The 27779-nt window shown below is 39.0% G+C and overlaps 1 protein-coding gene across 26 annotated transcripts in view; it reads left to right on the top strand.

Moving 5' to 3' along the window:
* Positions 1 to 27507, top strand: part of LOC120303552 (speckle type BTB/POZ protein) — an 86896-nt gene extending 59389 nt beyond the window's left edge. For 10 of the 26 annotated variants that reach the window (XM_039333267.1, XM_039333248.1, XM_039333263.1 and 7 more), the window contains 9 exons: positions 10756 to 10895; positions 12918 to 13039; positions 13502 to 13653; positions 13868 to 13995; positions 18656 to 18833; positions 20349 to 20404; positions 23270 to 23392; positions 24994 to 25136; positions 26286 to 27507. In XM_039333267.1, the coding sequence (XP_039189201.1) occupies positions 10818 to 10895; positions 12918 to 13039; positions 13502 to 13653; positions 13868 to 13995; positions 18656 to 18833; positions 20349 to 20404; positions 23270 to 23392; positions 24994 to 25136; positions 26286 to 26430 (1125 nt within the window). In that variant the 5' untranslated portion in view covers positions 10756 to 10817 and the 3' untranslated portion in view covers positions 26431 to 27507. Of the gene's footprint in view, positions 1 to 6630; positions 6725 to 7570; positions 7672 to 10755; positions 10896 to 12917; positions 13040 to 13501; positions 13654 to 13867; positions 13996 to 18655; positions 18834 to 20348; positions 20405 to 23269; positions 23393 to 24993; positions 25137 to 26285 lie in introns of all 26 variants that reach the window. The other 16 variants (XM_039333244.1, XM_039333251.1, XM_039333249.1 and 13 more) reach the window with 3 other exon arrangements.
* The last annotated feature ends 272 nt before the right edge of the window (positions 27508 to 27779 follow it).

The raw sequence follows: 27779 nt of genomic DNA, 5'->3' as shown, positions 1-27779 counted from the left end.
TGGGAAAAAATCACTTCTAGAAGAATTTTTATAATTGTTCAAAGGGGAACCATTTGTATCTTAGAAATGGCTATTATTAGTCAAGAAAACTACAAGGTCAAAAGGATAAAAGGACATGCCAAATAAATATCTGCTTTTCTTTTGTTACTTTGTATGTTTTAATCATATTGTGTAAGCTACCAAGGGTCACTATGAAAGAGACAACTTTAAAAAAAATAGGATGAGACTCTTTTTAAATGGTTATAGGCAAGTAGTTGCCTCTGATCTAAGATAGGACAGTTGGAGGGCTTGGGGCTGGAAAAAAACAAATTGTTTACTACTACAGAAACCTAAGAGAATGGAAACAACCAATGAGATACAGTTATCTCTGAATATACAGGTAATCCTCAACTTACTGTGACCTAGTGACCATTCAAAATTACAGGGGACTTCCCTCCCCCCCCCAAAAAAAAAGAATTTATGACTTGGTTTTGAATTTCTAACAACCATCTTGTTGCTGGACCTTTTGCTTGAAAATGGCATTTACTTCCACTTTCTGGCAAAAACTAACTCTTAATGAATAATAGATTTGTTTAATGACTGCTGCCTTCACTTAATGACTGCCATAAAAAGATTGTAAACAAGTGTTTGGTTATGTGACTTTCATGACTTAGATCCCTAATTCTCAGACTCAATTACAGTCATAAGTCAAGGATTCCCTATAACCTCTGTTACAAAAGAAAGAGAAGGACATACTAGGAACAGAGTTGCCCTATTTTTCAGAGGCACCATATAGTGTCCTAAAGAATAGCTTAGAAATAGGTAAAATACTTCTACTGAATCATATCCATCTCCAAATTAGTACTAAGGATATCCTATGATCCATATAAACCTGATGTTCAAGAAACAAAAGTTTATCATCTGATTGGGGAAAAAAATAGATTGTTATCTATGAAGAAGTGCTAATAATGAATGATTTTATTTATTCTCACATAGATTGTGAAATGTATTCTGGGCATGATGAGACCAAATTTTTAGATATAGTAAATGATTATATTCTGAATCAACTATTTATAGAACCGACAAAGATAATAATAATAATAATAATAATAATAATAATAATAATAATAATAATAATAATAATAATAATAATAATAATAGTAATAATAATATCCCACCTCCTTTACATGGATGATCTGAAGCTGTATGGAAAAACATCATCTGAAATAGAATCGCTGCTCAACACTGTCCGTATATATAGCCAAGATATTGTAATGGAGTTTGGCTTGGACAAATGTGCCACACTTACTATCAAACAAGGAAAAATAGTGAAAACTGAAGGAATCAAGATGCCCCACGAAAATAACATTAAGAGTCTGGATGAGGAAGAATACTACAAATACTTGGGTATCCTTCAAGCTGACAACATCAAGCACACTGAAGTCAAGAAAAAGATTAGAGGTGAATACATCAAGAGAGTGAAGAAGATCTTAAAGTCCAAACTCAATGGAGGAAATACCATAAAGGCAATCAACACCTGGGCAATCCCAGTCATTAGGTACACAGCTGGAATAGTGGACTGGACTCAAGCAGAACTAAAAGCAATGGATAGGCAGACCAGAAAAATAATGACAATGAATCATGCCCTTCATCCACGCAGTGACATTGATAGACTTTATCTACCAAGGCAAATAGGTGGGCGTGGAATGCTACAAGTACATCAGATGGTTGAAGAAGAAAAAATGGCTTTGGAAGAATATCTGAAGAACAATGATGAAGATGCACTGAAATTAGTATATCAGGAAGGCTTACTAACTACTGGAGAGACCAAACTGGCCTACAAGAAAGACCAAATGAAGAACAGAATAGAGGCATGGGAAGACAAAGCACTACATGGCCAATACATGAAAAAAATAGCTGGGAAAGCAGATAATAATAAAACCTGGCAATGGCTAAGAGCAGGAAAATTGAAGAAAGAGACCGAGGGACTAATTCTGGCTGCACAAGACCAAGCCTTAAGGACAAACGCATACAAAGTCAAAATTGAGAAGACAGCAACAGACAGTAAGTGCCGCCTATGCAAAGAAGCTGAAGAAACAGTGGACCACTTGGTAAGCTGTTGCAAGAAGATTGCACAGACTGATTACAAGCAGCGGCATGACAAAGTAGCAACAATGGTGCATTGGAAGATCTGCAAAAAATATCATTTGCCTGTAAGCAAAAACTGGTGGGATCATAAAATAGAGAAAGTCATAGAAAATGATAAAATTAAACTGCTCTGGGACTTCAGAATTCAAACAGACAAGCACCTGCAACATAACACCCCAGACTTAACAATTGTCGATAAGAAAGACAAAAAAGTCTGGATAGTGGACGTGGCAGTGCCTGGAGACAGCAGAATAGAAGAGAAAGAACTGGAGAAGATAACAAAATACAAAGACCTACAAATAGAAATAGAAAGACTGTGGCAAAAGCAAGCAAGGGTAGTACCAATAGTAATAGGCTCCTTGGGTGCAATCCCAAAACAACTGGAGCACCACTTGAACACCATTGGCATTGACAAATTCGCTATTAGTCAATTGCAAAAGGCGGCCTTATTAGGAACTGCTTCCATCCTGCGACGATACCTGTAATACCATCAAACATCCACATCTGCCTATCCCAGGTCCTGGGTAAGGACTCGATAGGTAGACAAAATGCCAAATCCAGTCTGAACATCTGGCTGACTGTGCGATGATCCAATAATAATAATAATAATAAAGACAAAAAAGTCTGGATAGTGGATGTGGCAGTGCCTGGAGATAGCAGAATAGAAGAGAAAGAACTGGAGAAGATAACAAAATACAAAGACCTACAAATAGAAATAGAAAGACTGTGGCAAAAGCAAGCAAGGGTAGTACCAATAGTAATAGGCTCCTTGGGTGCAATCCCAAAACAACTGGAGCACCACTTGAACACCATTGGCATTGACAAATTCGCTATTAGTCAATTGCAAAAGGCGGCCTTACTAGGAACTGCTTCCATCCTGCGACGATACCTGTAATACCATCAAACATCCACATCTGCCTATCCCAGGTCCTGGGTAAGGACTCGATAGGTACACAAAATGCCAAATCCAGTCTGAACATCTGGCTGACTGTGCGATGATCGATAATAATAATAATAATAATAATAATAATAATAATAATAATAATAATAATGCTGCAATCAACACCTGGGCAATTCCAGCCATTATGTACACAGCTGGAATAGTGGACTGGACTCAAGCAGAACTAAAAGCAATGGATAGGAAGACCAGAAAAACAATGACAATCATGCCCTTCATCCACGCAGTGACATTGACAGACTTTATCTACCAAGGCAAATAGGTGGGCGTGGAATGCTACAAGTACATCAGATGGTTGAAGAAGAAAAAATGGCTTTGGAAGAATATCTGAAGAACAATGATGAAGATGCACTGAAATTAGTATATCAGGAAGGCTTACTGACTACTGGAGAGACCAAACTGGCCTACAAGAAAGACCAAATGAAGAACAGAATAGAGGCATGGGAAGACAAAGCACTACATGGCCAATACATGAAAAAAATAGCTGGGAAAGCAGATAATAATAAAACCTGGCAATGGCTAAGAGCAGGAAAATTGAAGAAAGAGACCGAGGGACTAATTCTGGCTGCACAAGACCAAGCCTTAAGGACAAATGCATACAAAGTCAAAATTGAGAAGACAGCAACAGACAGTAAGTGCCGCCTATGCAAAGAAGCTGAAGAAACAGTGGACCACTTGGTAAGCTGTTGCAAGAAGATTGCACAGACTGATTACAAGCAGCGGCATGACAAAGTAGCAACAATGGTGCGTTGGAAGATCTGCAAAAAATATCATTTGCCTGTAAGCAAAAACTGGTGGTATCATAAAATAGAGAAAGTCATAGAAAATGATAAAATTAAACTGCTCTGGGACTTCAGACTTCAAACAGACAAGCACCTGCAACATAACACCCCAGACTTAACAAAAAAAGTCTGGATAGTAGATGTGGCAGTGCCTGGAGACAGCAGAATAGACGAGAAAAAACTGGAGAAGATAACAAAATACAAAGACCTACAAATAGAAATAGAAAGATTGTGGCAAAAGCAAGCAAGGGTAGTACCAATAGTAATAGGCTCCTTGGGTGCAATCCTAAAACAACTGGAGCACCACTTGGACACCATTGGCATTGACAAATTCGCTATTAGTCAATTGCAAAAGGTGGCCTTACTAGGAACTTCTTCCATCCTGCGACGATATCTGTAATACCATCAAACATCCACATCTGCCTATCCCAGGTTCTGGGTAAGGACTCGATAGGTAGACAAAATGCCAAATCCAATCTGAACATCTGGCTGACTGTGCAATGATCCCTAATAATAATATTAATAAAGTTGGAAGGGACCTTGGAGGTCATCTAGTCCATCCCCCTGCTCAGGCAGGAAACCCTATACCATTTCGGACAAATGGCTGTCCAGTCTCTCCTTAAAAACTTCCAGTGTTGGAGCATTCACAGCTTCTGAAGACAGGTTGTCCCACTGGTTAATTGTCCTCACTGTTAGGAAGTTTCTCCTTAGTTCTAGATTGCTTCTCTCCTTGATTAGTTTCCATCCGTTGCTTCTTGTCCTGCATTCAGGCGCATTGGAAAATAGCTTGACTCCCTCTTCTTTGTGGCAGACCCTGAGATATTGGAACACTGCTGTCATGTCCCACCACGTCCTTCTCTTCATTAAACTAGACATACCCAATTCCAGCAGCCATTTCTTATATGCTTTGGCCTCCAGTCCCCTAATCGTCTTTGTTGCTCTTCTCTGTACTCTTTCTAGAGTCTCAACATCTTTTTTACATCGCAGTGACCAAAATTGGATGCAATATTCTAAGTGTAGCCTTACCAAGGCATTGTAAAGTAGTATTAACACTTCACATGATCTTAATTCTGTCCCTCTGTTAATACAGCCTAGCACTGTGTTGGCCTTTTTGGCAGCTGCAGCACACTGCTGGCTCATATTTAAAATACAACCCTGGAATTAAGTTTGAATAGTGTCCAACATTTTGTTCAAAAATCCAAATGATAAATTGTTTGGGAACAATAATCACAGTTCTATTACCAATATGCATACCTGTGGATGCTTCTAAGAAAGTGGACCATGGTGACATTTGATTTCAGAAGAACAAAAAAAGGAAGAAATTTGTAAAAAGAAAGTTGAAAGAGAGAATAAAGGTCAGGGTTCCCCCCCCCCACACACACAATGCTTGAAGATCATTGAAAGCCATTATATTCTCCACTATCATGTGTATCTGAGATCAGAAAAAATGCCACAAAGTCCAGGAAGAGACTGGAATTAAAGATGAATTGAGAATCAGAGCTGAACAGAAACTGAGATGCCATTAAAGACAAGAAGGCTTCCTTTGAGAAGAGAGGGAAGATTTTTCCTTAAATTAAGGGGACAAGATAAATGTAGAATTTGCCAGAAAATATATAAGCGTCTCTAAAGAATTACCATAAGTAATATTTGAGGAGCATGTGACAAAAGACATTAAGGATCATTAATTATATGCTAAAGGAGGATAAGGAATTAGAAAAGAAATTGGATAAATTTTTGCTGTTGACCTTGGTGGAAGTTGGGAGGAATGTAGGAGAGTTGCCTGTCCCTGAGCTAGGAGGGAAAAACTGAATAGATAAATTAAAATAGGCAGTGAGCTATGGCATTATAAGCCAGATTGCCTAACTATATATAAATAATTCCTCAAGTCCTGTTGGTTTCCACTAAAGAGCTTGAGGTCTATTCCTGAGGATTAGAAAGCAGCCAGTATAAATCCTGATTTTTTTTTAAAAAAAAGAACTGAGGGATGATACAAGAAACTGTGGGCTAGTTTGGATTAATATTGGGGGGGGGGGAATGAAAATTAAATTTTTTAGGATGCACCAACAAGCATTTAGACAACTTTGACATAGCAAATGCAAAATATTTTGATTTTTTAAAAGATTCTAACAAAATATTCTTACCAGAGATTCCTTAGCAATTGCCTGGGATAAAAAGGCAGATATCCCCATGCAATTGACAGCTGACAATGATTGATCAAGAAAGAAGTTTTGAGTCACAAGGGACAGTTCATTAAAGTTTCAAAATAGTATGTAGCTGTTATTAATAGACTAAATTTACAAATCTGTGATGGGGCTGTGTACAGTTCTAATCGCTTCATATTAGGAATACTACTGTCTTAAACACTGGTTGCATTGAAGCAACAATAGAAGAGAGTTAATACACTCCATTCTTACAAGCTTTCTAGAGTCATTCACTAAGCCACTATGGACTAAAGAATGCTGGATTTACACATGATCCAGCAATGTTTTTATGTTAAGCATTTTGGCTTGAAAAGTAGAGAATAAATGCTGTGATGCCATCATAAACTTATCTCAGTAAGTTTACATGTTATGCGAATCCATGGTTCATTTCTGGTTTATTGAATAACCTTAATCAGATGAATTTAGGCTGCACACTAAGTTTTAAGTCACATATTACAAGTTAAAATGGTTGAGTTCACATAACCGTTGAGACCAGAACTGAACAACCCACATTAAAGTGTGTAATTGTCATTTAATTTATGCCTTTGTATCTTCTTTGTAGTACAGATGTTGCTGAAATACAGCTACCCTCATTCCTCATCATTAGCCATGCTGGCTGGGCTTCTGGAAGTTCAGCAATAATTTGAAAAACACAGGTTATTCATCCTTGTACCTTCTCTCTATATGGTTGTAGAAATTAAATCACACTGAATGGGTAGGAGATACTGACTCCCAAGGTCATTATAAACACCTGGAGATAGCAAGCTTAGATACTAATAATTCCTGTCCTTGAATAGGCGGGGAGAGTGGCACCGAAATAAGGAAAAGGGGGTGGTACTCTTTTACTGACCTCTGAAATGATAGGCTAGTGAAGGCATAAATGAGGGAAAGCGAATCTGCTACTTACGTGGGATTTAGATGCAAGACAGCCACAGATGAAATATCAGAATTAGAAGACAAAGTTGTTGGAAAACTGGCACTTGGTTAAGGTTTGTATAGTTCTATTTTCTATTAGTGTAGAGAATTAATGGAAATTGACTTTACAAATGTTGACTATTTGTGTGGCCTGCTTTTTTGAAAAAGAAACCTTTAAGGAGAGGTAAATGTCATACAACTGTATGTCTATTATTTAAAGTGCTTAGGGTATTTTTTACTATTTAGAAAAGATGAGTTTTATGTGAGTCATTCAAAATAGAAAGTGTTACAATTATATTGGAAAAGGTAACTTTCTTCCTCCCCCCCCCCTTCCAAGTTTGGAGGGGCCACAAATATTTAAGCTTGCTTTCCAAAAAGCAATATTTATTTCTCTTTGCTTTCCTCCCCCATTTCCCAGCACAGTTCTGTGGTAACATCTGTTTTTCTTAGCTTAACTCTCACACTTCTGATGTTAGTGGCAGTATTCTTGATTTTTTTTTTAATTTTAGAGTTTGACAGGGCTGGTAGATATGCATATCTTACCAGATGCTGTACAAGGGAGTGAACTTTTTTTTTTGTCTGTGCAGACTTTTCGTAAGTATGCGAATGGAGGAGCTGGGCTCACATCTAAAATGAATGAATCCAGCACACTTTTTTTCATTCACCTTCTAACTGGAACAAATATCAGGTACTCTTAAGCTAGTAGCCCTGTGGTCACTTTCTACTGTATAATATGTTTTTTTTTTCCATAGAGCCAAGTCATAAGAAATGTATGTTGCAAGGTTAGAAAATGTTGAAGAATGATTGCAGGATAATCTTTTCTTTTATTATTTGCAGTGCTGTATTAATTTTTCCTCTCAGAAAAAATGTATTTTTATTTAGTCCATTTAGCTACCTGATTGCTTACTCCCTATCTGTCAATGGCATTCAACATTTTCCCTTTGTCTACTTCTTTTCTGTACTATGCAATGAGTTCTCACAAATATGATTGATGGTACACATGGGTATACTATAGATGCAGTAGGAACTGGCAGTGCTTCTGAATTAGCCTATTAAAATCAGTCTTAAACCAAAGAGGACTCATTTCACATTGGTTCAGTTTTCACAGCTATAAAATGTGCTGCCACTTCAGGTGGATGGAAAGAGCCTCCCACACTGAAATGTGCTTCCATTCCTTTTTTTTTTAAATCATCTGAGGAGCTTCTCAAAATTTCCTGCTGAACTTAGGCAATGGGTTACTCTTTACTTAAGTGTGAATTTCCACTTTTAAAAAAATGTAATAACTGTATAGGTGTATGGCCTCTAGTTGGTTTAATGCTACTATTGTAATAACTGTGGAACTGTTTTGTGTACTAGAACAAAAAAGACAGATGTTACATGACAAAGAAAGTAAATCTTAAATTGTTACCATTACTGTATTATTCAATATTGACATAACCCATTCTAAATGGAATGAAATAATTTGGTTTAGTAAATCAGAGCTGAGAGCCATTTGAGGCCAAGAACCTTACATGGAAATGATATGGTAGTGTCATCTGGGAGGATAGTAGATATTCAATTGTTTTTCAAACACAGTATTCCAAATGTGTTCTCACCAGAGCAGTGTAAAGTGGTACTATCACTTCACATGATTGTGAAACTTTCTCTCTGTTGATGCAGCCTAGGACTGCATTGGCTTTTTTGGCAACAACAGCAGTGAGGTTATTGGCCTCAAATGTCACTCAGTTCTGATTTATGAACTAAGTTGTTTCATTTTGTTTAGCTATGGGTTATGTCAATATTGAATAATATGGTAATAGTATCTCCGCCTATTTGAAGGACCATTCACAAGAAAGATATATTATGGTTTGGAGAAGATGGATTGATTATATTCAGAAGAAATATGAAATTGAAAAGTATTATCTTGCTTTTGAGTACCGTATATGCCGGCGTATAAGGCGATTTCTGCGAGCACTAAAATCGGCACCAAAGACGGGGGTTGTCTTATACGTCGAGTCGTCTTATATGCCGGAAATACGGGTAGTTTCCGGCGTATAAGACGACGTTCTAGGAATGCGGCCCGGCGATAAAGACGGGGGTCGTCTTATACGCTGGGTCGCCTTGTACACCGGCATATACGGTAGGTTTTAGATAATTATTAGTAGCTTTAATTATATTATTATTTTTGACTTAATTTGTTAATATTTGTATTGATAAGGAGTTAAAGTGTCTTATGGTTTTGATTGATAGTATAGTTGGTTTATGTTGGTTGGATTATATTTGTTTATTCTTTTGTTTTACCCTGTAATCAGCTCTGGGAAGTGGGGGGGAGGGGTGGGGGGGTTTATATTGTAATACATTTATAAAACTTTTAATAAAATAATAATAATATGGTAATGGTAAAAGTTTTAGGTTTTGTCATGCAGCATTAGGGTTTTTTTTGCTTTGGACTCAAGAAAGTTCAGCAAGTAGTTATTTTTGAATGCTTCTGATTGTGATAGGGTGTAGGCCAGTATTTCAGTGATCGCTGCAGTACTTACGTGATTATATCCCATATGCTCAAGTCAACTTAATTTTGTTTTCAATATATATTAAACATTATTAGACCACTATTCATGTCAAAGTGTTTATGATGATTGGTTGGTCATTGGAAATACCAATGTTCAGGAATATAATAAAAGTTATTAGATGATTCATATATAGGAAGGGTAACTTTCTACCTAATATTTATGTGTTCCTGAACTCATTTTATTCATTTTTTTTCTTCAAATTATTTTCTTCTTTAAAAAAGAGGTTGCGACCCTAGAAAGAGTACAGAGATGAGTAACAAAAATGATAAGGGATCTGGAGCCTAAACTGTAGATGAACAATTGAGGGAACTAGGTATATTTAGTCTAATGAAGAAAAAAACTAGGTATGATATGATAGCAGTCTTCCAATATTTGAGAGCCTGTTACAGGGATGAGGGAGCTAATCTGTTCCCCAAAGCACCTGAGGGCAAGACAAGAAGTAACAGGTGGAAGATCATTAAAGAGTGAACCAACTTAGAACTAAAGAGAACTTTTCTGACAATGAGAACAATTAATCAATAGAATTGCTTATCTCTGGAAATTGTGGGTGCTTCATCACTTGAGATTTCCAAAAAGAAACTGGACAGCCACTTGTCTAGAATGGTGTAGGGTCTCCTGCTAGAGTAGGGGGTTGGACTAGGAGACCTCCTAGTCTCAATATATTATTCTGTGTTCTATATTCAATTCATGAATTACATTGTGCAATCTTGGTGAATCTCTTATCACCTCATTTCTAAAGCCAACTGACACTAACCTCTAATGTGTCAGAGTAAATACTATGAAGTCCATCATTTTCAAGTGAGAGTGACTCTTTAAATAGTTTCTATCTCAATTTGTCAATTAGCAGTTGACTTCCTGGCTCTCAGTTCTAATGGTATTATTAGGACAAAAACTCTGTTCTTTTTTTAAATGAGGATGGTAAATATGGCATAGAAGTAAGTTAGAGGAAAATCTTAGGGACCTGGAAATTGGAAAATGTTCCAAGCCTGGGGAACAGCCAACCAGATTTGATGATATTTCATTAAGTGTAACAATCTGGCAGGGCATATATAGAATGAAATGTACATTTCGTACAAAAACACAGCAAGAAGGAGGTGGTTAGGAATTGCACAACCGAAACACCATAAACTAACTTTGGTATCTTGCTGTGCAAACAGAAATAAACAGAAATTGCTACCTATTTAAACTCTTTTCTCTCCCCGTCCCACTTCCTGTGCAATCAGGGTGAAGATTACATAGCATATTTCTTTAATCCGTGAAATCCTATCTGATCTCCAAGCTGGCGATGTCAAGGGTACCGAGTCCTCCTCCTCCGGCAGAGATGTCAAGTGGACCTGTTGCTGAGAGCTGGTGTTACACTCAAGTATGCCTGCACTTTGGAATATCAGCTAATGACTGTATATCAGCTGGCATTTATTTTCCTCTCTTTGAATTGGATTCAAGCAAGTGTTTTGCAGAGTGACAGAATGTCAAAATAACTGAACTTGTTGAATTGTAATATTTGTACATAATTGTAATGTGTACAGTAATTATAATGGGAAAGTGTGGAATTCCCAAATTCATATATTGTTCCTGCCAGACTTCTCAGGGATAGATGGTAACTATGTGGTCATCTAGAAGCTATGCTAGGTTTTGGTGATGGTTCTAATCCAAAGAATCTCTGGCATATATAATAGCATGAAGATTGCTGGAAATTCACAGAAAGCAGACTTGTAGAGCATGAAGCCATTTTTTTGTTGTTGTTGCTTTTCCAACAATAGTAGATTTAGAATAGCTAAGGCATCCACCCAACAAAATCAAAGGGGGATCAGATTAATACATTTGTGCCCATCTTTGTTTTGGATAGCGAATTTTGAGGGCCTCATAACTGGAACATTACACAAATATACTTTATACTGAAACAGGAAAGGTCTAATCTTACAGGTTTGCTTTTTATATTTCCTCTTAACTTTGACATTTATTATATTAACTGTGCCTAGAATTAAAAATACATACAGGTAGTCCTCAATTTATAACAGTTCATTTAGTGATGATTTGAAGTTATAACAGTACTGAAAAAATTGCCTTATGACTGTTTTTCACACTTACGACTATTGCAGCATTGCCATGGTCACATTATCAAAATTCAGACATTTGATAACTGATTCATATTTATGATGGTTCCAGTAAGCCAGAGGCACGTGGTCGCCTTTTTCGATCTTCTGATAAACAAAGTCAGATAAGCTGATAAGCAAAGCGAGATTCATTTAACAACTTTGTTACTAATTTAACAACTGCAGTGATTCATTTAATATCTGTGGCAAGAAAGGTCATTCATTCATTCACATTTATTGCAATCAAAGACCAGAGACGGTAATAAACCTGAATGGCAAGAAAGGTCGTAAAATGGGACAAAGTCACTTAACAATGGTCTCGCTTAATTTTGGGCTGAATTGTGGTCATACGTTCAGGACTGCCTGTACCAATTATGTTAGCAATTGTTATGCTGCAATTCTTTGTGCATGTATTACTAATCATTGTAATCAGAAATGCTCTTAATACAAGATTAACACCAAGTTAAACAAAAGACTCTGGAGGGACAAGCAAAGCGGAAGCTTTTCCTAAACAGCCACGCTTCCATTCTGGAATCAAGATACATGAAGCTATCAAATTCTGCTCCTTATGAATGCAAGTACAAGTCCTTGCTTACCGACAGTAATAGGGACTGGGAATTCTGTTAAAGTGATGTGATCATAAAATGTATCAACATCTGACCGTGTCGACTATGATGGCAATCCCAATTCCTGTCATTAGGTAAAAGCCACATGGCATCAGTGCCCCATAATGATGGGACAAACTAGTCCTTGTTGGAAGCCAGTGGTGAAGATTGCAATTGATGATCATGTGACCCCGTGACTGTCAATAATTGTCTGTAACATAATTGTCTGGTAACCAGACTGTCAAGCTGGTTACCAGGGACTTGAATTGCAGAATTGACCAAGGGGGCTCTGTGATGGCTGCAGCTATAAGGAGTGTCATAAATTTGAACAGTCACTAAATCAGAGGTCATTAAAAAGGGCTCCTGAAAAAGAATTCAGTAGCAACAAATCTTTTCTCAAAGCTGACATATTCCTGCCTTTTCCACCTAAATTAGTATGGGCCAAATATATTAACTTAATAACCCTGTAAATGAATTATAAGTCAAATAATTTTGCTCCAGCCTTTGATAAACAATGGATTACAGTTTCTTGGATAGGTATCTATGATATTTCAAGAGGATGGAGTTTTAAATGTATTTTTCCTTCATTCTTAAATATCAGGGGATTCTTTTTGGTGAACTTGTTCTTTGTAACAATGAATGTAAATTGCTAGCCAATATTTCTCTTCTCTCCCATTCTTTTTAAAGATTAAAGTGGTCAAATTTTCCTACATGTGGACCATCAATAACTTCAGCTTTTGTCGAGAGGAAATGGGCGAGGTCATCAAAAGTTCAACATTTTCATCAGGAGCTAATGATAAATTGAAATGGTAAGGACCAACTAAATGCCAGATAGGGAACAGCAGAAGGTTCAATTATTGTTACGTAGTTGTCAGAGTTATACCTTAGCTTCATATTCATTTATAGCCATTGCTGAATTTATTAATGTTCCCTTTCAGAGCTGTCGCCTGTAAAAATGCAACAATAAAACACTAGATTGATAAAGTTGGTTTTAAAACAGTTGAAGAAAGAAAGTACTGCTTTTACTATTGAGTTTTAGTTACATTTGTAAGTGTGGCTTAGCAATTTCCTATGATCAACTACAAGAAATCAAAATTTTATTGTTTAATAGTCTGCAGACTAAAATGTAAGAAGCATAATAAAACACTTTGTAATTCAGGATATTACGAATATTTTTGAAAAGAAAACAAACAATCTGTAGATAGAAAGTTGTTTCACTATAGTTAAACCTTTTTATAGAGAAAATGAACATGATTTTTCTGCTTTTGCAGGTGTTTGCGTGTGAACCCAAAGGGCTTGGATGAAGAAAGTAAAGATTATCTTTCACTCTATCTTTTACTGGTCAGTTGTCCAAAGAGCGAAGTCCGAGCCAAATTCAAGTTCTCTATTTTGAATGCAAAAGGAGAAGAAACAAAAGCAATGGGTATGGATAGCTAGTAACTGGGTACTTATATTTTACTCATACCTTAACAGAGCAGAAAATAAAGACTGTTTTGTGTGTCTTCAAATTTCATTTTCTGTCTGTCTATCTATCTATCTATCTATCTATCTATCTATCTATCTATCTATCTATCTATCTATCTATCTGTCTATCATTTAGTTTTTTTAAAAATGCCAACCTCTTTGTATATTGCCAGAGAGCCAGAGAGCCTATCGGTTTGTGCAAGGCAAAGATTGGGGATTCAAGAAGTTTATTAGAAGAGATTTTCTTCTGGATGAGGCAAACGGGCTCCTTCCAGATGACAAGCTCACTCTCTTCTGTGAGGTAAGATATAGAATCTCATGGTTTCATTTGGGAAGGTGTTCATAAAAATAGTTTTGTTGTCTCAGCTCCTATCATAAATCTAACTTTTCATCATAAAGTTGGCCTTTGGGGGTTGGAACTTCAAACATTTCCCTTGTGGCTGAAGGTTTGGATGGATCGATTCTTCTGGAGGAGTTGTTTCTTGAAATACCTAGGTGCCACACTATTATGGGCTTTACAGGTTATAACCAGCATTTAGAATTTGAATTTTGGAATCTGTTGGTAACCAAGTAATCCCTTACAAAACTGACATGATATGGCATGGTAGCTCTCATCCATTAGCTTGCTTGTTGCTGTGTTTTGTACCTGCTACAGCTTCCAGGTAGTGTTCAGATGTTAAAAAAAAAAAAAAAAGTCAAATCCTTGTCTTAAGCATTTTTTTACAGTTTAAAAATACAGATCTGATTCACAGACAGAAAAAACTTACATTGACTGATAGTTGTCGCTAAGGTGGATTTGGGCACGTAAGTAAGTATTACACCATACACTCAGCTAATTCCTTCCAGCTGGAGGCTCCCCAGCTGTTTAGGGGAAACATGTTTTTGTTTTGGTTGCTGCTCTACTAACTTGCTCTGAAGACTCAGTGATAAGACTTGGTGAAGGAAGAACTATGTGAATGCCCCAGTTTCCTTTAAACTACTTCTTGCTGGGAAAAGATTTGTCACGTTATTAAGCTTCTGTGGCGGACATATGATAGATTGTCCATTGGCTCAACCTCCTGCCTGATTGTAGAAGGCTATTTGTCTGCATTTACTTGATTTTTCTGTTTTATAGTATGGATCCCTTGTGCATGCAGAGGGATGTAGTTGCCATCTCAAAAAGAAAATCAGAATTAAACAAATCTTTTGTTTAATAAGTAGTAGGGATTGCTACATATGACTGCAGAGACTATTGGAGCAATCCAACTAAAATTACAGGATTTAAAATTCCATGGATTTTGATGATAGAAGTTTCAATACATATAAACTTTTATTTGGAATCACCATCCTCTCAGTGCTGACTTTTATCTAGATCAGTGGTTCTTAACCTTCCTAATGCCGCGACTCTTTAATACAGTTCCTCATGTTGTGGTGATCCCCAACCTCCCATCCAGCTGACCGGGGAGGAGGGGCAGGAAGGCCACTCCGCCAGCTCTGCCCAGCCTGGTTGGAAAAGCACCATTCCTCTCCCTCTTTCTCTCTTTCTCTCTCTCTTTTCTCTCTCTTTCTCTCCTTTCTCTTGCTCTTTCCTCTCTCCTTTCCTGTTTCTCTCTTTCCTCTATCTCTTCCTCTCTTTCCTCTCTTTCCTCTCTTCTCTCCCTCTTTCCTCTCTCTTCTCTCTCCCTCTTTCTTCTCTTTTTCTCTTTCCTCTCCCCCTCTCTCTTTCTCTCTTTCCTCTCTCTCTTTCTCTCTCTCTCTTTCCTCTCCTCTCTTTCTTTCTCTTTCCTCTCTATCTCTTTCCGCTCTTTCCTTTTTCTCTTTCTCTCTCTCTCTTTCTGTTTCCTCCCCCTTTCTCTTTCTCTCTTTTCTCTCTCTTTTCCTCTGTTTCTTTCTCTTACAGCAGCATCATTAGGGGTCCCCGCCACCCCCGGCCCAGCCTCTGCCATGTCCTCAGCCGAATGGGCGGGGAGGGGGAGCAGGACGGGAGGCAGCGGCGGTGGCACGGCAGCATCATCGGAGTTCCTCGCCGCCACCCCTGGCCCCACTGCTGCCCGCTGCATCCTCAGCCGAACAGGCGGGGAGGGGGAACAGGACAGGGGGCTGCAGCGGCGGCATGGTAGCATCATCAGGGGTTCCCCCCAGCCTGGCTGCTGCCCCCTCCAGAACGCCGCGCTGCCCGGCCTCGTCCTCCGTCCATCGATGTAGCTGCGGTGGGGGCTGGTGCCGCGTGGCCCCTGCCAGTCCGTCTGCTCCCCCCAGGCACCCCTCTTGCCCCGGCGCCCGTGCGAGCCGCCTTGGGGGCAGCAGGAAGAAGAAGGGGAGGAGGAAGAGGAAGAGGAGGGCAAGGAAGCCGCCACCAGCATTGGGCCCCAGGAGGCGGCTCTCCTCTCTTACATTTGCTGCATCTCCTTCTTCCTTCCTGGCAGCCTGGACTCCGGCGCGCCTTCCCGGCCAGCGGGTCCAATGGTCAGGCTGGCTGGGGATTGCAGGGGATGGTCTCCGTTGGGTTGTGGCTTGTGGGAGGGCTGCCCTGCTCAGCAGAGCCTCCAACGGGCCGCTCCCAGCAGGGATCCTGGGGCTTCCCCAGGCGGCTCCAAGGCCACGAGGCCCTGGCCGCGCTTCTCCCAGGAGGTGGGGCACCCGGGCGCAGGGCCAATCAGGAGCACTGCAGGAGATAAGTCAGAGAGAGAGAGAGAGAGAGAGAAAAGGAAAGCGAAAGTGCCTTTCTGTCTCTCTCTCTCTGCAAATGGCAGAGGAGGCCATGCGGAGACGGATGGGGAGCGGTGTCTCGGTTCCTAAGACCATCGGAAATATGTGTTTTCCAATGGTCTTAGGCGACACCTGTGAAAGGGTCATTCGACCCCCAAGGGGGTCGTGACCCACAGGTTGAGAACCGCTGGTCTAGATTTATATGAAAATAAAAACACTTAAGATAATTACACCACTGTGGTAGTCACAGAATATTTTGAGATATTGAAATTGAGATAATGAGAAAATGATATATTTAATTTAAAAAGCTTTAAAAATACATTTTCTATGAAGGTTTTCACATGCCATGAGAGTAAATTGTGCAGTAAATAAGTAAATTGTATTCTAAAGCACAAGTTTACTTTAAAGCAAACAAAAGTATTAATATAATGCTTTATTGTAGCGTTTCCCGAATATGTGGGATAGCATCTTCCAAAATTTCCAGAGTAACCAGGGCAGCTATCATGCTGTCTAAGAATTAGATACCAGGTTAGTAGCATATCTACAGTTTATGAAGATGGAGAAGAATGTTTTACACTGAATAAGATTTTTTTTTTCCAAGTCAAAACTTTTTCATTGATTTCTAAAAGCACTCTAACAACCTGCCCCACTCCTGGTTTACACAAGAAAAACTAAGCAGCCACTTTAAATAAACATAAACTGCTCCTTCAGTACTTTCCCTAATAATTACATTTCCCCAACTTCAACCAGTAAAGAAAAATAAAGGCTGATCTCAGAAACTTTGTTGGTCAGATCTGGTTTGCACTTGAAGGGGACCCATTCAGGGAATGCCAGTATAAGGAAAATGAAAGAGGATCCTGGAAGAATGCAGTGGTGAGCCATTTCCATATTTCTGTTAAGAATATATAGATTTGGTCCTAAAATCATGGGGGTGACTTGAATTTGGCTAACCATTTTAATTAAAATAATAAGAGAATGTTGGGATTGCCTTAGCAATGCCATCATGTGATTTGCATTTTAGAATTGCATTACTTAGTGACATAAATTCTGGTTCCAGTTGCGTTGCCAAAGGGGGTCCTTTTTCAATAACTTTCAGATCTAGTTTTGGGTATACTTTTGTAAAAAAAACCATATATCAGATTGATTTCAGATTTCTTCATAGTTATAAATTCACAGCTAATAATCACAATGGCACTTTCCTTTTCATACGTTCTGAACACTTCGGGCTGAGGAGTGGCAGTTGGAAAACAGTGTTTTCCCCTAGCTTTGAGTTTGTTCTTCCTACAGATCAACTATTCTGTAACATAATCTGCCAGAGTAGATGGATTTTTGATTTGATCAGAGATAGTATTTTTTTCTTTGTATATTAAAAAATGAATTAGCTTTTAATTTGTGAATCTGTGCACTGTTTAATTTCAGTCTTCCATTACTGGAGCCTGGGCTTTGTTCTTTCTTGGGGACCATCAGATAGTACGCCAGCTCAGAAAGGCACGGGACTAGTGATAAATATTAACTTGCTGCAGTCTGCTGACTATCGCTTGAGAAGCTGCTAATAGAGAAGAATTTAAAGATATGCATATCCACATCTAATCAATCATTTGGGAGATTTGGCCCAAACTAGCATAAAATTGAATTTTCATTTATCTGCATGTATGATAGTTTACCACTTAGATTCATACAACATTCTAAATCCAGGATTGCAGCAGAAATTTCTATATTCTCGGTATTCTCTACTCATGCAGACTATATTATGGCTTAAATTGAAAGGCTTCTTCACACAAATTGCTAAATAGGTAGATCCCCACAACACACTGAATCATAAATTACATGAACCCATTTTGCCTAACCTAGTGCATTATGTGAACCAATCCCCTATTCATTAGTGACCATTGGGAGTGGGGTATAGAAGACTTGATAGATCTTTTGTGGGAGAGGCAGAGAGGGATTATAGCAAACTGAATATATTGTTATAAAACCCTATAAAATAGGGTTGCTGTGGTGTCTGAGTTTTGCTCAATGTTGTACGAATGTGTATATTTCATATACTATCTTGAAGTGGTTGATAATCTCTCTTCATTTCAGTGTGGTGAACTTGCATATAGACAATGGTTCGGAGAATGGGTAGGAAAACTTCCTATGTTTGCTGGGTTCTCTTACAAAAAAGTCTGTATTGCTCTGGAATTTGTTTTTTTTTTTTATTCAGTTCTTCTAGATTTTTTGCTGCTATTATCAGTATGTTTATAAAGAGCATGGGCTTTTATGCTTCCTTGCAGGTGAGTGTAGTACAGGACTCTGTCAATATCTCCGGCCAGAATTCCATGAACATGGTGAAGGTACCTGAATGCCGCTTGGCTGATGAGTTGGGAGGCCTTTGGGAAAACTCTCGCTTCACAGACTGTTCCTTGTGTGTAGCAGGCCAGGAGTTTCAAGCTCACAAAGCCATATTAGCAGGTTGGTATTGACACAATTTGTTGTAGTGGTTAAGGCATCAGGCTAGAAACCATGAGAGTGTGAGTTCTAGTCCCACCTTGGGCAGAAAGCCAACTGGGTGACCTTGGCCCAGTCACTTTCTTAACTCTAAGTAGGAAGCAATGGCAAATCGCTTCTGAAAAACTTTGCCAAGAAAACTGCAGGGACTTGTCCAGCAGTCTCTGAGAATTGGATATAGTTGAACAGAAGAAAGGTCTAGCCCTTTGCGAGGCGGCTGTTGGCCACATGAAGCCTTCCAGGACTCGTAAAGAAACTACTTTTCGTGACCACAGGGTGAAAGCCTCATGTGTCCAGCACGTGTTTCGCAAAAGGCCAGGCCAGGCATGCTTGGTCAGCAGCAGGAGAAGGAAGGCAGCAAAGTCCAGCTGAGGATGGGAGAGTGCAGACTACAGGGAGCACGGAGTGCAGGGACTACAGATAGGAGGGAAGTAGGAGTTGGTGGGAGTTGAAGTGCCTCTATAGTCATAAGTGTGGGCAGGCTGCCAAGTACTCAGATTTTGATCATGTGATCACATATGCACTTCAGTTTTATGGACAGGCCATAAGTACCATTTGTTTAGTGCTTACATAACTTCAAACAATCATTAAATGAATGGTCATAAGCTGAAGACTACATGCATTTTAAATTCTTCTGAAATTTCACAGATCAAAAGATTAAGGTTTTGTCATTACTGGGGAAAGATTTCTAGGTTCTGTATAAAGTTTGTTCCTGTTGCTGCAAAATAAGAATGGATTTTGAAAGATGGGTGCTCCAGCTTGCATATTTTATATAGATTGCAGAATCCATCTCTATCTGGTACAGCAGGGGTCTATTTGGGCCTTTTTGGAATTGGACTGCATGAGTGGCTGGCTAGAGCATGGTGTGCACACGTGCAGCTCAACCTGCATGAGCAACAGGCCAATGGGCACTCATTCAACCTGCATGAGCAACAGGCCAGTGGGCACTCTCACATGTACATTGGCCCGCTGCTCACGCAGCTCAGTTCCCCTCTCCCCCCCCCAAACTGGGCTTTCAAGCCACAAAGGTCGGGGACCACTGGTACAGTATATATGGATGCTTATTGTGTTTGATTATTTCTTAATTTAGTACAAATCACACAAAGCCTTTATATTCTGTGGTGATAAGCACATAGCAACACAAAGCCATGGCAAAGGACCTCTAGTGTAAGAAGAAATGGAATTGAGAAAATCTGAAAATGTAATTAGCTGCATTCCAGAGTTTCTTTTATTTCTTTGCATAGGAGAGAATAAATTGCTGGGAAATCATATGCATATTCCCTTGGGCAGAAATTTTGATTTGATTCTCTTGCGAGTATACAATTTATTTTTTACTTGTCCCTTTTATACATTACTTGAATTTGCAAGTACTAATGGTATATATCAGTTCCTCTCTAAAAAGAAAGAGTATCTGTTTCACATTTTTAAAATGGTATTTTTTTCCCCATTTTTCCTTATGCCAATCCACCATGCATACAGCCCGTTCTCCAGTTTTCAGTGCAATGTTTGAACATGAGATGGAAGAGAGTAAAAAGGTAAGCCATGGAGAAGAGCTGCCCAGATAGGAAGATACTGTGGAGACAAACATTAGCTAATAACTGAAAACTATTGCAGACTTTTGACCTCAACCCACAAAGGTCCTGCTCAGACAATGAAATATAGTCTTGTTAATGTGTCAAGGTTGACGAGGCATTTTGCTCTGGGAACAGAGAAGAGATATGTATCTAGACTGCAGCTTAGATAGTTAGTTTTCTACAGTGGGTTGGCAAGAGATCCATCATTGCCCATGCAAACAAACTGTCAGTGTTATTCGGCAATTGATTTTAAGTTCTTTATTTCCAGCAATTAGATCTGAAGCACTCGATACTAATCTGAAATTGTAGTCTTGGTGAAACTGAATAGAGTCAGAGTCCAAATAAATACATAAATGTTTCGCCTTACTTGTTATATATAGGATATGGTAGAGGTAAGCACATTATAATTTATGGCTTATAAATTGAGAAAGGAAAAAATGTAAGTAATTCTTTAAAATAGCAACTAAATAAAATAACACACTGAAAATGTATTTTATTTATTTATTAAATTTATATGCTGCTCATCTCCCCTTCCAAAGTGACTTTGGGGGGAAAAAAACTGATCTTCTGCTTAGAACAGTGGTTTTCAACCTATGGGTCGCGACCCCTTTGGGAGTCAAACGACCCTTTCACAGGGGTCGCCTAAGACCATCGGCAAACACATATTTCCGATGGTCTTAGGAGCGGCAATTCCCAGGCGCTGGAGGAGGAAGAGGCGGGGGAGTCCACAGGGCCATGGCTGCGTCTCCTGTCCTCCCCGAGCAGCCCCTTCTCAGCGCTCCTCTCCTAAGAGGGAAATCCCACGGGGACCAAAGTGCTTGCTGCCTGGTAAGCCCGCCTGGGAAGTGCGTCCAAAGCGCAGGTTTGGAAGAAAGCAAAAGGAGCAAACAGTTTATTTTATTCCTGGCTGCCCTTCCAAAAAGGCGCTGCTGCTGCCCGAGACCTTGTTAGCGCTTCGGTGGCCCTTCCCCCCCCCCACCACCCCTTCCCCGGCCTTAGCTTTGTGCACTTTTTGGATTTGTTTGCTCCTACTTTTATAAAGTGGCTTCGTAGCAGGTCTCTCCAGAAGCAAAGCGTCAAGCCTTTCTCCTCCTCCTCTCCATTTTTTATTGTTGATTGCTCGCCGAGCAAGTCACCTTTTTCTTGGCATGTGCATCCGGGATGAAATGTCAGCACAGGGAGCTGAGCTAAAGAAATGCAATTCTTGTGGCTCAAGTCTTACTTTAGTTTTAGAAGCTTGGGGTGTGTGTGTTATATAAAAAAAAGGTGGATGCTGCGCGGTGACCTGCAGCCTCCTTCCCAGCCCCTCTCTTCTCCTCTCCCCCCCCCACCTCCCAGGGATTCAGGATCTTCTGAGAGTTGCCCATTAAACTTTCCCGGTTAAGGTTTTTTTTCCAGAGCATATTGACCTGGGACGATTGTTTGGTAAACCAAATGATTTGTGAAGCCTTTGCGTGTAGAAAGAAGCCGGATTCTTAATCCGGATTGGCATTTTGGTGACTCTTGCCAGGTGCTCTTGAATGCACTGTTGGTTTTCTTCAAAAGATTGTGCTGCTGTTTATCTTCTTGGTTCCTTCCCTGCATTGTTATTGTTCTTCATGGATGAAGTAGTACTTTTGGCCAAGATAGCAATCTTTGGGAGCTACTAAGAAAAGAATATGCACAGATGTCTCAGGGCTATCATTGGAACCATTGCAATAAATTAGTAATATAACTTGCATGAGGAGAAAGCATACGGCAGAAAAAAAAGGGCATTGTGTATAATTTATCACATTTTTATCCCACTTTTTTCTCTGGGAGATTAAAATGATGTATTTATTTGGTTCCCACAGCAACCTTGTGAAGTAGGCAGCCCCTCTGAGAGAGATTGGCCCAGGGTCACCATTGAGGTGGTTGGTCCAGAAACATAAAGTATGGACACTGTCCTCAAGTTATTCTGGAAAAGTGTGTCCATGTATTTATTAAATATATGTATTTAAATATATGATGATACTTGAAGACAGTATCTGTGTAGGAAAAACAATGGTTCAACTTCGGAAACAAATACCATGTTCCCTGCATATCAGATATTTACATTATGATTCATAATAGTAGCAAAATTACAGTTATGAGGTAGCAACGAAAATAATTTTATGCTTGGGGGTCACCACAACATGAGGAACTGTATTAAAGGGTTGCGGCATTAGGAAGGTTGAGAGCCACTGGCTTAGAATGATTCTATAACATTGCTAGTGATTTCTTTTATTACAGGTAGACTTGGAGGAAAAAACAGGCTAAGGAAGAAGTTATAGTTTGTCTTCTTACAGAGCTAGAAGGGACACATGAAACCTAAACTATGTTTGCATATAATTTACAGCAGGCCATATAAATACTGGCCCTTAAACCTTGGGTCTGGCACATAGAAACATTACAAAATTTGCCATCAGATTCATTTTTTTCAGTGATATAATGAGAAAAGTATTAAATATTTTTACACTCAGATTAACAAATGATCTGGATGACTTAGAATCTCCATAGACCGCTCAAATTAACAGTTATTTTGACTTTTAATAAGATATAAATAAAAATCAAATTTAACCTGTTTTCTTAACCTTAACTTATCTTTTTGAAGAACAATCCTTGTCATTCACCTAAAGTCAGGTGCAGCCATCACCCTGAAAGGTTTGAGAAGCCAAGAGTCACTAAATAAGATGAGAAGCAATATAAATACAAATAAACAGGTTTGCACCCCTGTTTACAGCGAGTTATTCCTGCTGAAAGAGAGATTAGGCTAGGAAAGGTTTCTGTTGCCTCAAAAGAATAATCTTCCTCTTTTCTCTGGTGCAGAATCGAGTAGAAATCAATGATGTGGAACCTGAAGTTTTTAAAGAAATGATGTGCTTCATTTATACCGGGAAGGCACCTAATCTTGACAAAATGGCTGACGATCTGCTTGCAGCTGCTGACAAGGTAAAAGGGAAGGTTAGCTATTACCTTGTAGAAAAATAAAAATTGGGAGAGGTATCTTTTGGAACCCCAATATTAGAAGCTGAGCCCTATAGAAGTAGAAAGTAGCAAACCCATAAGTCTATTGTTAGAGAGGATAGCATAGGCAGAGGAGACCTGTCAGGATGAAAAACATAACAAATTTCCATCGCAGCACATTCTAACCCCAAATCATGTACTAGTTTGCAACCACTTACCATTGTTTTACATATCTTAATATTCTGATAAGATTAAATTGGTGGATATCGGTGAAACCAAGTTATATTTTTCTTTCTTGATACATATTTCAGTGAATAACTTAAAATAGTTCTGATCAAATTCCACGTTGGCCATCTGTCTCCAATCTAATATTCTCCCTGAATTTCCAGGTTCTATACTTAATTGTATCCCAGCATATCAGGAAGTAGCTAGGCTGCAGGTATGGTGCTAGAAGCAGAAACATGATGGGGACATAGCTAAGAAGGATGCGTTTCCAGAAACATGAATTATTTGTCTAGCTTTTATCCAGTAAACAGTAAAAAAAAAAAAAACACCTTGAGATCTAAGCCATATTTTTAAGGGAAGAAAGTACACATGAATTTTAAATAGAATATGGCACTTGAGGTGTTAAGTAAAAAAAAGTCCCTTAAAATTTGAAATATTCTTTGTCTTTTACATAGAACATCTTTTCCCACCATTCATCCATTTGTACTTACACAGCAAAAACCTACCTTGATTTTCCAGCACGGCTGAGTAATAAATACGTTTAACACCCACTTAGCTTTAGCAACACTTACTTAACCCCAGTAAAGAGGGGGTACTGAGGTGGGCTTTAATTGTTGAAGAGGATTTGTGACTTTTTATATAGTTCCTTTTTCTAAACATCTCTGGGTGTCTTTTTAAAAACAGAAAGCAAAACCTTTTATGGCAGCACATAAAACCTCTTAATACTTGCCCAAGAGGTTAAGGAACAATTTGTTCTGTCTTCCTCCAATCTCTTGGGAAAATTACGTAATTATTCTATAAACAAAATGTAATGCCTATTTGAAACCGCAGAGACCTGCCATTGGGCTCTTGGGTGAAGATGTGATTAGAGAGTTCAATTTGTCTTTCCAATGTTTATGAGGAGAAAGGGAAGACATGCTGAGATGCTGTGGTACCTAAAGAACTAATATAGGTTCACATGCAAGCATGCATATTCCCTGTGCTCAGATCTTCAAAGTTCAGCAGAGAAAATAAATTCTGCAAATTAGTTCCTGTTTTTAATTTGTTGGCATTTATTAAGCAATAGGATTTCTCATTCTTTGTGAAGAACATTGACTGATACCCAGCATCCATGTATGATTGTGCATGTGTTAGTTCTTAAAGATTCCTATTATATAATGTGGGATGGGATTAGATCCAAAATGGATGTTTACTGAGGTCCCATTTAAATCCACAGATACTTACACTAGTTATATTGTAAGCATGATTATCCAACTCACTATGCTTTGTGGGGCTGTGTTCTGATGTTTCATGTTACCAGAAAGTTATGAAGAACTTGACATGCGTTTTTAAATAGTCCAATTTTCTGGTATCTTTTATAGTATGCTTTGGAACGTTTGAAAGTGATGTGTGAGGATGCTTTGTGCAGCAATTTGTCAGTGGAGAATGCAGCAGAGATCCTAATTCTGGCTGATCTACACAGTGCTGACCAGCTAAAAACTCAGGCAGTTGACTTCATAAACTAGTAAGTGGGCTTTCTTTTTTGTCTCTAGTGAATTAAATCTAGCAGGGACAATCTTCAAAGCAATGTTTGGCATTTTACTTAAGTTAGGATCGGCGGAGCAATGGCTCAGCGGTTATGACACTGGGCTTGTCAGCTGGAAAACTGCTAGCTTGGGTTCAGAACCCAAGCGCCGCATGATGGGGTGAGCTCCCGTTCTCGTCCTAGCTCCATCCAACCTAGCAGTTCGAAAGCATGTAAATGCGAGTAGATAAATAGGTACCGCTTCGGTGAGAAAGGTTACTGCGTTACCTACTTTCATGCAGGCCACATGATGACGGAAGTGCAGGCTGCCTCGGCTGAGTATCAGAGATGAGCACCGCCCCCTTGAGTCAATCACGACTGGTTAGGGGAAACCTTTAAGCTTTTTTTAAAAGTTAGGATATCTTTCCAGAGTCTGCACCCCTAGAGTACCTTAGAATTCTCTTGTTTTTCTCAGCATAGCAGAGTTGATTGCGGATGATGAAATTTGCATTCAGATCCTCTGCAGGATACCAGGGAAAAGGGTTGTGTCTAAGAGTAGCTAAAAGTTCTCTGTCAAGATTGTTCTTACCCTAAAATGTTGTCATCCACTCTGGAGAGATGAAAAATAGCCAGCAGCTGTTCAAATGGTTGTTCTTCTCTTGAATAAATAAATTCTTACTACAGCATTCCTCAAGATGGTTCTGTCCAGTTGTGTTAGAGCTGCAGCTTTCAGGATTTATCACCCAACAGCTTTACTGCACATATAGATGGAGCTGCTTTTTGGAAAGGGAAGTTTACTCAACTGTTTTTGCCAAGAAAGTTGATAGCTTCAGTAATACTAATTCTCCTTTATCCCATTTACCTGGGATTATTTGTCTTTTTGGTTTACCTTGTTTTATTGTATGCCAGAGTCACAAATTTTGAGTTGATGGCCATAAAAATGTAATAAATAAATAAATATGCCTCAAAATAGTCCTGCAGGAATAGAGACATCTTTATTAAAGAATAATGTCCAAAGGTGCATAGTGAAAAATACAATTTCTTGTGTCGAGAGACATTTTCAGATAGATAATATTTAGCTGAGATATAGTTGATTTTCATTAACATTTTTCAATCTGGTAATCTTGAATTCTTGATTATTATTTTCAGCCATGCTTCTGATGTCATGGAGACTGCAGGCTGGAAGTCGATGGTAGTATCTCACCCTCATTTGGTAGCAGAGGCATATCGTTCACTGGCCTCTGCACAGTGCCCCTTTCTGGGACCCCCACGCACACGGCTGAAGCAATCCTAAGGCTGGGTCCCCCACTGCACAACACTCTGTCTGTTTTTTTCGTAAAAAAAAATTGAAGTAGCAACAGAAGCAGTTGCTTCTCCAAACTTGACCACCAGGTAGATGATGCAACCCGTGGAGCTTTTTACTTTGTTTTGGGTGGGTCAGGGTGGGTTGGGAGGAAGAGTGTTTTGGGACATGCAGACTTCTAAAAACAGTAGCAAGTCAACTTTGGGGCAAATAGGGGAGGGATATGCTTTGGGTAAAGGGGACTATTCAACCTTCTGTTGCTGCATTTTCTGTGTATATTCCTTTGAATGGTTGAGTCAAGAACTTAAAAGTTGACCAGGCATACAATTCCACAATCTTTAATGGAATTTAAAGTGAAAAAACCAAGAGGCTTCTTCATCTGACAGCACAGAAGAAATTGGCATGCTTGGAGCAAAGAAGACATTTTCCTTTGTTTGGGAAATCAACTGGGAAATGGGGGAAATGAGTTAGCCATGGCAAACCAAATCCCTTGAAAGGAAGCATCAGTGAAACATTTTTGAAACAAGGACAGACCTTCCAACCCTACTGAGATTTCTGCATTTACCGTCCAACCGTGATGAGACGATTGCTGTGTCTTGTACATGAATTGGGATGGGGAAAAAAGAAGCAAATGAATAAATCTTGTCAAAATGACAGCTTCTTAAAAGTTCTGATGGAGGGACTGTTCCAGGATACACTTTCTGGAAGACAGGGGTAGGATGGAAACAGCCATTATCAGCTTTCAGGAACGATTGGAGTTCCTCTTCACTTGGAATGGAATATCCAAGAACAATGGTTAATTGTTTAGATATTGTGGGAGTTTTGTTCTCTTTTCCTTGCTTCATTTTTTTTGTTCTCAACTCCTGTGATTCCTTCTCCAAGCCCAATTTTTTTTGTTTTGTTTTTAAAGAAATTTAATTGTTCATGAATACTCGTGTCAAAAGTTTCTTGTTCTGAGTTGCTAAAAATAAGTGTTTGTATTCATCTACTGGTTTGTAGAAATTTTGGTCCTGTTTCATTTTAAGCCCATTTTCTGTTACAGGTAAAATGTTCCAAAATTGTGGTAAAGCTCTTTTTCTCCTTTTGAGTTTTTTTTCGAGGAGGGGAAAGCGGGGGGGGGGAGAGGATAATTACTCTTTTGTACTGTGTGTTGCTATGTCTTGTTTTCATGGGTTTCCTTTTATTTTTTTAAAAAACAACATTTTCTCCCAAGTTCAGATTTAGTTTTATGTGTCTGTTTTATTGATGCAAATATTGAACCCAGGGATGATAGTAGCAGATGCTAAGGCATTGGTTTAATACTTTGGTAAGATCTTGCTCTGAGAGTTGTCCTCTCCAGG

Source organism: Crotalus tigris, unplaced genomic scaffold, assembly GCF_016545835.1.
Source record: "Crotalus tigris isolate CLP2741 ecotype Arizona unplaced genomic scaffold, ASM1654583v1 scf7180000024472.5447098, whole genome shotgun sequence".
In the NCBI taxonomy this organism is placed as follows: domain Eukaryota; kingdom Metazoa; phylum Chordata; class Lepidosauria; order Squamata; family Viperidae; genus Crotalus; species Crotalus tigris.
Note: the sequence above shows the minus strand (reverse complement) of the source record. Positions and strands in the feature narration are given on the sequence as shown.